The 10919-nt window shown below is 49.0% G+C and overlaps 1 protein-coding gene across 1 annotated transcript in view; it reads right to left on the reverse strand.

Annotated features, from left to right (window-relative positions):
• Nucleotides 1-10052, reverse strand: part of LOC119322500 (phosphoenolpyruvate carboxylase 1-like) — an 18732-nt gene extending 8680 nt beyond the window's left edge. The window contains exons 1-6 of the mRNA XM_037595985.1: nt 9712-10052; nt 9225-9616; nt 9054-9138; nt 8175-8397; nt 7317-7420; nt 7139-7226 (exon numbers count right to left, since the gene is read on the reverse strand). Coding sequence (XP_037451882.1) covers nt 7139-7226; nt 7317-7420; nt 8175-8397; nt 9054-9138; nt 9225-9616; nt 9712-9891 — 1072 coding nt within the window. The 5' untranslated portion in view covers nt 9892-10052. The remainder of the gene's footprint in view (nt 1-7138; nt 7227-7316; nt 7421-8174; nt 8398-9053; nt 9139-9224; nt 9617-9711) is intronic.
• Between the last annotated feature and the right edge of the window lie 867 nt (nt 10053-10919).

Genomic DNA, 10919 nt, shown 5'->3' on the forward strand with positions numbered 1-10919 from the left:
ACATGTATCGAGCCAAGCAGTGGCGCGTACTCACTTGCCAGTGAGGCGACAGGGCTCGGCAGGGTCAGGCGAGGGAAGGAGGCTGCTCGTGCGGCTGGGGCAGGGGCTGTGACGCAGGGCAGCGGCGCGGGTGCTGCGTAGCCAGGCGGCAGCTGTGTGCGCGGCAAAGTTAGAGGAATGAGGGGCGGTACGGCCGCTCCAGTGGAGACAAGGGATGTGTTGACTTGCTGTTGCTGCTGCTTGCGGTGCGGCTGCGCCAGGGGAGAGAAGAGAAGTGCTTCTGCTGCTTGCACTTGATTGTTGTCTGCTGCTCCTCCTGAGAGTTGCTGTCGTTGATTGACGAAGACGCTGGAGTGTTGCTGCTGCTGCCTCTTGCTCGTGGTGCTGATGGATATTGTGTGCGGCTGCTGATGGCCGATTGTAGAGTCACGGCTGCTGCTGAGTGCAGCTCAGCTGAAGGCTGCTGTTGCTGGTTACAAAAGGACGGAGGCAACGACTAGAGCTGCTGCTGCACGGAGTTGTTTGCAAGGGGGAGAAGAAGGGGAAGTAGCTGGTCAGGAAGATGAGTGAACAAAAAGGACTTGCTGGGGTTCTTGAGCAACTCACTCGGTTCATCGCAGACTCAGACTCTGGGGTAATCGTTCCTCGACAGGAAGTGGCTCAGAAGATCGAGTTGTTGCCCACTGACATCAAAATAGAGGGAGCTACCAACTATCTGAGCTGCTCTCGAAGGGCAATGCTGGTTGTGGAGCAGCAGGACCTTGATGGGTACTTGTTGGGCACTGTCGAAGAACCAGGAGAAAAGATTAATGCGGAGGGAAAGAAGTGGAGGACCATCGACTCTTTGCTTATTGGGTGGTTGTTGAACTCGGCGGTGCGCCATTGGACGCTTATGGAGGGGTTACCCATATCTGCTGAGATATGGAAGACTCTGTCCACCCAGTACTCCAGCAAAGAGTTGATGGTCCTGCTCCACAGCCAGCATTGCCCTCCGAGACCAACTCAGATAGTTGGTAGCCCCTCTAGCTTAACGTCGGTGGGCAACAGCTCGATCTTCTGAGCCTCTTTCTGTCGTGGAATGATGGCCCTAGAGTTCGAGTCCGCGAGGAACCAAGTGAGCTCACTGATTACGAGTCGAAGGACTAGTCGAGACTAGTCGATGGACTAGTCTATGAGTCGCAACTGTGGTGTCGACTGCAAATCTCGTGTAGACTAATTCGGTGAGTCGAGCGGTCGAGAGACTAGTCTACGACTAGTCTGGACTAGTCCTGTTGTCTGAGTCGCTCGACTCAAATTTGGGAGGGGAAAATTGGAGAGCGAGCTATGAGAACAAGCCGCCTGGACGAGGCCACCGCCAGCACCCACTGACCCGCCGCCGGGACGGCGGATGGCGAAGCAAGGCGCGGCAGCCGGCCGAAGCTCGTGCTCGGGCAGCGGCCATGGCCGTGCCCGTAGGCGCGTGTGGCCCTGTGACGAGAGAGAGAGAGAGAGAGAGAGAGAGGAGAGGATGCACGGCGGTGGTCGGCGGGCTCGCCAACGGCGGAGGCGCGGGTCGCGCGCGTGCACTTTTGTGCCTGATGGCGCAGGTGGCGGCGACGGGATCGATCGGAAGCTAGGGTTACAGAGGCTGGGACAGGAAGTAGGCTAAGTAGGCTGGCTACTTGGGCCCAAATGGGCCAGCTGGGGGTGGCATGCTGAGCTGCACTGGGCTGGGCCTGGCGAGCGTTGGCTATTACTGCTGGTTTTATTGTATATACTGTAATGTGTTGTACAGTTTACTACATACTGCTACTAGGTATTAGTAGTTGACTACTACAGTACTTTGTCGACTAGTCTAGCACTAGTCTAAGACTAGTCCGATTAGTCTATGAGTCTCAACCTCGGAACGACTCAACGACTCGTCGACTCGTAATCCTTGAGTGAGCTGCTCGAGAACCTCATCATGTCCTTTTGTTCACTCGTATTCCTGACCAGCTACGTCCCTTTCTTTGTGGGCAAAACTGAGGTGACATGTCAGTGATGGCATATGTGGCAGAACTGCAGGCTTTGTCGGCAGACCAGGATAATTGTGATCCTCTGGAACTCTATGATGCGGCTTCGAGAGTCAGGGCACAAGTGGATGGCATGCAGGCGTGTGTTGAAACTTTTTGATGGCCTCAAAAAGATTGCTTTGATCGCAGGAAGGCATCCCTACTACTACACCAAACTCTCCTGCCTACTATTGATGAGGCTATTGCATGATGACTCGGGAGGGGGAGCTTTCTCTTGAGCAAGCAGACGTGAAGATTGTGCCTACTTCGACCTGTGCAGCAAGTGACCACACAGAAGGGAGAGCTCTCAGGGACTGTTATACATGTGGGGAGGTAGGTCACCGAAAGTGGGAATGTCCAACTTGCAGTAGAGGCAGGAGATATAACAAAGGAGGAAGTGGCAGAGGCTAGGGGCAGAGGTGGATACTCGGGAAACTCAAAGGTCAGAGGGCACACATGACAGTTGAAGGGGACACTGGGACGTCAAAGGGCGAAGAAGTAGGTGATGTTGCTTATGAAGACTTTGCTCACTGGGCCTCCACTGATGAAGGTAATTTGGAAAAGGCATCTCTTGCTACTAATGAGAATGCTCCAGAGTAGATTCTAGACTCTGGAGCATCTAAGCATGTTGCGAATAAATCATGTGTGTTTGAGTCTTACAATAATCATCCTCCTACTCAAAAGGGCACTACATAAACTGTTGATGGTACAAAACAACTTGTTGTAGGGGTTGGCACAGTAAAGTCCATCGACCATCTCCCTATCCTCACTTTTACATGAGCCAGCTTTTCCAGTCAATTTGATCACTTTCAGTGCTCTAACTGATCAAATAGACTTACGTGTGATCCGTGACAAGTTCGGTTGCCTTATTCAGGAGCGACAGGCGGTTGGGACTTGCACCAAGCGTAGGGGGCTCTGGTATATGGACCAGGAGGTGCAGCCAGACTTGGTGTGTGCTGCGACCATGGAGAACAAGGAGAAGCAGGTGATGATCCATTACTGTAGAATGGGGCATATATCTTTTGATAAGATGAGTAAAATATTTCCGGATGTTATGTGCAAGAGAGACAAGGGCAAGTTGACATGAGATGCTTGCGAATACGCCAAACACACAAGAGCCTCATGTGGGGGCTTAGGAGCATCTCCGTTTATGGATTCCTTCGTATGTATGGACTTGCCCAATGGTGTCAATGAATGGAATGAAGTACTCTATTACCTTTATCGATTGCTATCTCGTATGACTTGGATTTATTTGATGCATCACAAGGATGAGGTGTTGAGCTGTTTTCAGAATTTCAATGCCTTGGTGAAGAATCAAAGTTGTTTTCAGAATTTCAGTGCCTTGGTGAAGAATCAGTTTCAGGTGAGTGGTACAAAGGAAGAATCGACATATTCTTGAGGTTCCTCGGTCATTATGTATACGCTGAATGTGCCAAGTTCTTGTGGAGCCTCATCAACCGGACACCGTCAAGAATACTAAGCATGAAATCTCCGTGTGAGTTGATGTTTGGAGAAACTAAGTTTGTTGTTCATCAAACTAAGCACTAAAGAAAAACAAGATATGGGTGCTAACCACATTGCCGGCAAAAAAGGAAGCAGTAAGTTGTAAAGTGGATCTACGCCATGAAGCAGAATCCCGAGGGGGAGCTGAAACAGTATAAGGCCAGATTGGTCGCCAAAGGATATAGTCAAACTAATGGGATTGACTATGATGAGATGTTTGCTCCAGTTGCAAAGAAGAACAAAGTAAGGATATTGGTTTCATATGCTGCAAACTATGGGTGGAAGCTGCATTCAAGAATGCCTTCTTACATGGTGAGCTGCAGGTAGAAGTGTACATGGAGATACCACCAGGTTTTGGTACTTCAGAGATTCAAGAGGAAGGTATGCAGGCTGAAGAAATCCTTGTATGGACTGAAGCAATCCCCAAGGGTCAGGCATGGTTTGATAGGTTCAGACGTGTTCTCTGTGTTATGGGGTATGGTCAATGTAACGGTGACCACACGATGTTCTACAAACACTCTGATAGGAAGATCACAATTCTTGCAGTGGATGTGGATGACATTATCATCACTAGAGATGATAAGAAAGGATCAGAGAGATTTCAAGGGGTGTCTGAGCAAGGAAATTGAGGTAAATGATTTGGGCAACCTAAAATACTTCCTTGGCATTGAAGTGGCCTGGATATAGAAGGGAATATCTTTGTGCTGACAGAAATACACCTTGGATCTCTCGAGTGACACGGGCATCATGATGGGATGTCGTGCAGCCCCTACTCTAAAAGGGCCGCCCAGTGCATGTAGCTCCCGCTTGCGCAGGGTCCGGGGAAGGGTCCGACCACTTTGGGTCTTTTGTACGCAGCCTTTCCCTGCATTTCTGCAAGAGGCTGTTTCTAGGACTTGAACTCATGACCTCATGGCACAAGGCAGCAAGGCAGCAGCTTTACCACTGCAGCCCCTACTCTGATTGAACAAAATCATCAAGTGACAGCACAATCAGGACAACTAGTGAATAAGGAAGATTATCATAAACTAGTTTGGAGGTTATTGTACTTGTGTTGTACAAGGCCTGACATTACATATGTCGTGGGTGTGGCGAGAAAATACATGCATGAACCAAGGAGTGGGCATCTTGATAGTGTGCACAGAATCCTGAAATATTTGAAGGGCGGTGCGGATAAAGGGTTGTGGTTTGCGAAGAGTGGACATCTTGAGGTGGCTAGCTATACTAACTCTGAAAACGCAAGTTGTCAAGAAGATAGAAGATCAACTTATGTGCTTGTGGGAGGAAATTTGGTTTCATGGAGAAGAATTAGACAGTTGAGTCTAGATCAACAGCAGAAGCTGAGTATAGAGCCTTATCTCAAAGGTTGAGTGAGATACTCTGGGTGAAGCACCTAATAAGCAAGTTGAAACTTCTGAGGAAGAAACTTGACAGTGTGGTGTGAAAATCAGTCAACCATAAGCATTGCTAATAATCCAGTTCAACATGATAGGACAAAACATGTGGAAATTGATCGCTTCTTCATTAAGGAGAAACTTGATGTTGGGATCATCAGCCTTACTCATGTCAGCTCTGGCAGTAGTTTGCGGATTGCTTAACAAAAGGACTGGGAACAAAGGACTGTAACTTGGCATGTCAGAAGATGGGGATGATAAGTATCTACCACCCATTTTGAGGGGGAATGTTGAACCGGTATATGGGCCTCGCCCATCTCCACTTTGGTCCATAAGGCCCAAGCCCATGTGGGCGCTGGCCTAAAGAAGGAGGAACAGACGTTGTCTGGAGTAAGGTGCCGCTACACACGCACGGATGGACACAAGCTGGTATGTCTCTCTCTCTCTCCGCCAACAATAACAATATATGATTGGTGTTTAGAGCATCTCCAACAGCCGCGCCAAAAGACGTGCGCGCGCGGTAAACTGGCTTTTTAGCGCGCGCGGGACGTTTTCGCGCGCTCCAACGGAGGGGGGAAACTAGAGCGCTCTGGAAACGATTGCGCGCGGGGGGAGAAAGCTTGCGGCCGCGTGCTAGATCTGGCGCACCGCTTCCGGCTCGCCTATAATTTGCGGCGCTCGCCACGCGGCCACCCATCGCCATCCACACTGCCGCGCGCGCTCTGCCGCTTGCTCGCCGCTTGGCGCTTCCTCTACCGCTTCCTCGCCGCTTCCCCGCCCCGCCACCGACGCGCCACCATGCCGCCACGCCGCCGGGGATCTTCGGGCTACCGCGGCGTCCGCGAGCGCCCCTCCTGCGCCTTCTACTCCGAGATCCGGTCCGGCGACGTCCGCCTCGGCCTCGGCACATTCGAGACCGCGCACGAGGCCGCCCGCGCGTACGAGCGGCGTCGTGGCGCCTAGGGAGACCTCGCGCACAGATGAACTTCCACGACGTCTACACGCGTGAGCAGGCGCAGGTCGTCGCCCCTCCGCCTCGTCTTATAACAGACCAGGACTGTGAGGAACACAGTCGGCGGCAGCACCGCCTCCTCATCGCCGAGGAGGACGAGCGAGCCATGGCGGAGTGACGCCGGCGCCACCCGGAGGACGTCGCCGCCGAGAACGCCTTCTAGGCGGAGAGGTCGGCAAGGCGCCGCGCGGAGCAGGCGGACCGGCGTCGGCGGAAGGCACTGGCCATATCGCAGTGCGATCTCGTTATCACAGGTAGGAAGTCGTTCTTCGCGTCAGACGATGAACGTTGGGATGACCTGTGGCTCGATACCTCGAACAACACCAGCGAGGATGATGATGAGGAGGATGACTCGAAGTAGGTTCTAGTTGCACCGTAGTTTTTATCTAGTTGCACCGTGGTTTTTATTATCTAGTTGCATCGTAGTTCTTTTATCTATCTATGCGATGTCTCGTTTTATCTATGTATTGTGAAATATCTATGTATCGTTTTATCTATCTATCTATCTATCTATCTATGCATATGCACCATAGTCCAGAGTGTTTGTGCGAGAGCGCGCGCTGCATTTTAGCGCACCTGCTGGAGCTACGCGCGCGCGCTAAATTTACCGCGGCCGCAGGAGCCAGCGCTCCCCGCCGCGCCAAAGCAGGCGATCGGCGCGCTGCAAACTGATTTTTAGCGCGCCGCGCGTTCGGCGGCTGTTAGAGATGCTCTTATAATGAGAACTTCCAAGCCTCTAGAATTAATATCAATACCTTATCTCTATAACAAAAAATAATCAACACCTAGATCTTGTCAAGGTAACGTGCCTGATCCAGTAGATTTTAGCAGATTTTGATCTAGTAGATGCACTTATCGAATCATCCGACAAGCTAAAATTAAATGATGATCCACAACATGTGGTAAATAATAAATGGCAATAGGCATGCACATTTTTATATGCAAAGGAACTAAAGCATATAGTTTGTAGTGAAGTTAAGATGCTTTTATAGAGCCAAGTCTGATGTGGTTAAAATGACAAAACATGGCTAAAAATATAAAAGAAAAACCATGCAAAGTTTCTTTGTGTTGAAGTGATACTGCATGTGTCAAGAGCAAAGCAAGAAGAGAAAAGAGCATCCAGTTTTTCCGATGATAAGCGGGCCAACACTTACGCAAATTGACCAAAACACTTATTGCCAAAATTAAATTTCTGTTACCTATATAGTGCTTTGCAGATTTTTTTGAGGAACGATGTAGTTCATCTGCACGGACCCGAAGTTCATCACTGCAGCGCCACATAGAAAGCTAGAAAAACATCTTTTGTTCTTAATATTGGGATATTAATATTGCAAGAGTGCCTTACAGCATGTAAAAGTACTTCTGTTGTTAGAATACCTCAAACATCAGATCTTCTATCTGAGAGAAGTACAAGTTAGCAGCCATCATCCTTGCTAACAAGCAAACATCACGTGTGACCTCCGGTGTAACCCTTGGATTTCCTATGAAACGAGAGAGTATAAGATAGGTTCTAACATTATTTATTATGGACAGGAAAAAAGCCTCTAGTTCTACCTTAAATATTATGTCCAGACCAACCGAAATATATATAGTGTGGGCCGAACAAGTCCCGGACAGTCCGGCCAATTGTTCGGGCCTTTCTTATCTAGTTCTAATATATACATCTCAAGATGGCTTCAAATTGAAAAACGTGTGCTCCTGCGGAGGATCCAGATACGGCCAAACAGTCCAGCCAAATTCGGAGTCCAGACTAATGCCCTCCAAGTAAGGTTAGTTTGACAATTTGGACGGAAATTGGAGTCATTTTCTTGTTCTTGTACGGAAAGTCCAGCCACCTCATATATAGATGAGAGGTGATGGCTGATTGAACAGCACAATCGATCAATAAATCAATCAATCTACCACTTTTACCTTTTACAATGGTAAAATGACAACTTTTACCTTTTACTGTTTTGGCTATTATGGCCGCATATGAGTTCGGAAGGAGGTGACCCAAAAAACAAAGTTGTTTGCCATGACGAAGCGCACAACTTTCATGTTGAACACTTTTTCAATTGAGGCCATAATAAGGACGTTTTTGTGCAGGCCAAAATCTGCTGTACACTCACATGTACCGCTATGAAATCTGATATCTTCCCCGCAAAAAGATCTAGTACGTATAACAGACTCTTCATAAAAGCATAATTCCCTTTCCTAAATGATCATTGATGTACAAAGTGGCATAGGAGAAAGTACCATCACGGTCACCACCCATCCAGGAGGAGAACTGAATGAGAGGAGCGTTGTAAGGAAGACGCTCATTAATCCCAATATTTTTCAAAGCAGTGTCAATCCGGCGCAAGAATTTTGGTACACCCTTCCATATAGTTTCATGGAAATAACTCATTCCGGCACGCATTTCATCCTGAGGAGTGGGAGGTGTCCTGCGGATTTCATCGGTTCGGAAGGCAGCTTGAATCTGTGAAACGTGTTAAGAGATGAATCAAAAGAGAAAAACATGATGGGACATAATAGTAGAAAACAAGAAGTGATTTTCCACATACATTTAAAGTTTTAAACTTGCATATAATAAGCTACGCCTACCATGTTGCATAGATTATTTACATTATCTCATTATCTTATTTGACTAAAGATGAATATGTGACCACTTTGGTCAAATCATACTGAGATCTTGTGTTGAATGTGTCATGAAAGCTATCATAGGTGTGGGTTTATAACAGTTGAGAGGGGTACAGGCTACATATTAAATGGGCAGTTATACTCCCTCCGTTTCTTTTTACTCCGCATATAAGATTTGGTCAAAGTCAAACTACACAAAGTTTGACCAAATTTATATAAAAAATTATGAACATCTACAGTACTAAAACTATATAGTATGAAAATATGTTTCATGGTGCATCTAAATATATTGATTTCATATTGTGAATGTTTATGTTTTTTAATATAAAGTTAGTCAAACTCTATAATGCTTGACTTTGACCAAACCTTATATGCGGACTAAAAAGAAACGGAGGGAGTACTAGTCAAGAAAGGTTTTGGTGTACCCTTTATATTGAAATATCAAATTTACTTTATAATATTCTCATCTCAAATTGAATAGTTTCTTTAATTTACCTCCCTCTGCAGAGCCTCATCGAGCTCCTGCTTGTCATCGGCAGTGATATCCTTTGCATACAACTGCCGCAGGCAATTTCGGATCCTGCACAATCAATTAACGCCACAAAATTTTAGAGTATCCACAAAGGCGAAAGCAATGGGAGTGGGATTCATTGTCCATCACATCACCTCCCGTGCTTCTGGAGCAGGGACCTCCTGACGGATTGCGTGGGGTGCGCTGTGAACACAAGATCGACAGTCTGGTTCTTGAGTGAATCGAACACCTCCTCACGGGACTTTCCGAGCTCGGAGACCAGCCGCTTGAGTGTCTCCTCGATGTCAGACTCGGTGGGCGCTGATGCCTCGTCACCGAGGTCCCCCCGCTTGAGCTTGCTCCGGCGGCGGAACGCGATCTGCACCTCCTCGGCCAGGTTTGCGAGGTTGAGCATGTGCGAGAACGAGCTGGAGACGACGATGGAGTCAGCGGGGGACAGACTGGTGAGCTTGCCCCCGAGCTCGCCTATCCGGGCCTCGTCCCGATCGGTTTCGTACTCCGCCGAGAGCTCGTAGCACTCCTGCACCTGCATAGGAGAAGAGAACCAAACAGTCCGTATGGGCATGGCGTCGGACAGATGGTGTGCGGATCTGGGAAGTAGAGGAGACGGGAAGGGCGCACGAATTCGCGGAGGTGGGGGCCGTGCAAGTCCTGGAGGATGTCGAGGAAGCGGTCGACGAGGAGGGCGTCGTACTCGACGAGTTTGTCGTCCTCGGAGACCTTGCCGGGGACGAGGAGCCGCAGCTGCGCGTCGATCGACTGGTGCCGCTCCATTGCGGCCTTCCCCGAGGGCGCCGCCATCTGGCTGCGCGCCCGCGCCTGCGTCAAATCAAGCGGGTCCCCTCTGGGTTCTGCGGGCAGCTCGCGCCGATCCTCCGGTGCGTGCTCGCACGTGGCGGCGGCGGTGGAGGCTCGTCGGCGTGGGATGAGGGATATGGGACGGAACTAGGTAGGCAAAGATCGGAGTCTTCTTTTTTAGGGGTTTTGATTTTTTGCCACCACTTACTTTGTACTTTGATAATTTGTCACTCTTTATATTGTAATTGATCTATTTCCTCTTTTTAGTTTGGACTTTGATCTTTTGCCACTTTTTCACCCAAAAACAATGCTTACAAAAAGTTGGCATAATATATACATAAAACAGTGGACCAAAATACCCTTTGTGCTAATTTGACCGGTGCATCCTGCCGATTCACCCGTTGAAATCAGATCGGAAGGGGATGAACTCGTTCACCGCCGCCGCCCCTCCTGCCTTGTCATCGTCGCCTCTGTTGAGTGTCGCCTCCCCTCCCTCCTTGCGCCGCTATGCTCCAGTCTGTCCGCGGCTGCGTTGCCGGAGTACCAGATGTCGCTGGTGAGGTGGGGCGCCACTCTCCTCTGGTTTGTCCGCGCCCGCGTGTATGTCTCGATGGAATCGATATGTTTCCGCGTGTGTTGTCGGCGTGTTGTGTAACTCGCCGGAATCGATTAAGTCGTGCACGTGCTTGTCTCCCAAATCAAAATGGGAACGGGCCGACCCGGCCCTGGCCCCGGCCCCGGCACAATGGCCCCAAGGCCAATATGCGAGGCCATGGGCCGACCCATTTCATCAGAAATTTGTGGCCCCATTGACCCATTGGGCACATGAGGCCGACCCAAAATTTAGCAAATGTTTACACATTCCAGAGGATTACAGGTTTTTTGAACCAAATGTTTGCACCGTCCAACATTTGTGGCCTCGCCAAATTACTAATAAGTCCCAAAAAATAGATGTCAGCAAATGTGTACACAGTACAGTAAAATGACAAGGTCTAACCTTTTCACATTTAGTAAAATGGCGAGATCATGTT

Source organism: Triticum dicoccoides, chromosome 6B (genome assembly GCF_002162155.2).
Source record: "Triticum dicoccoides isolate Atlit2015 ecotype Zavitan chromosome 6B, WEW_v2.0, whole genome shotgun sequence".
In the NCBI taxonomy this organism is placed as follows: domain Eukaryota; kingdom Viridiplantae; phylum Streptophyta; class Magnoliopsida; order Poales; family Poaceae; genus Triticum; species Triticum dicoccoides.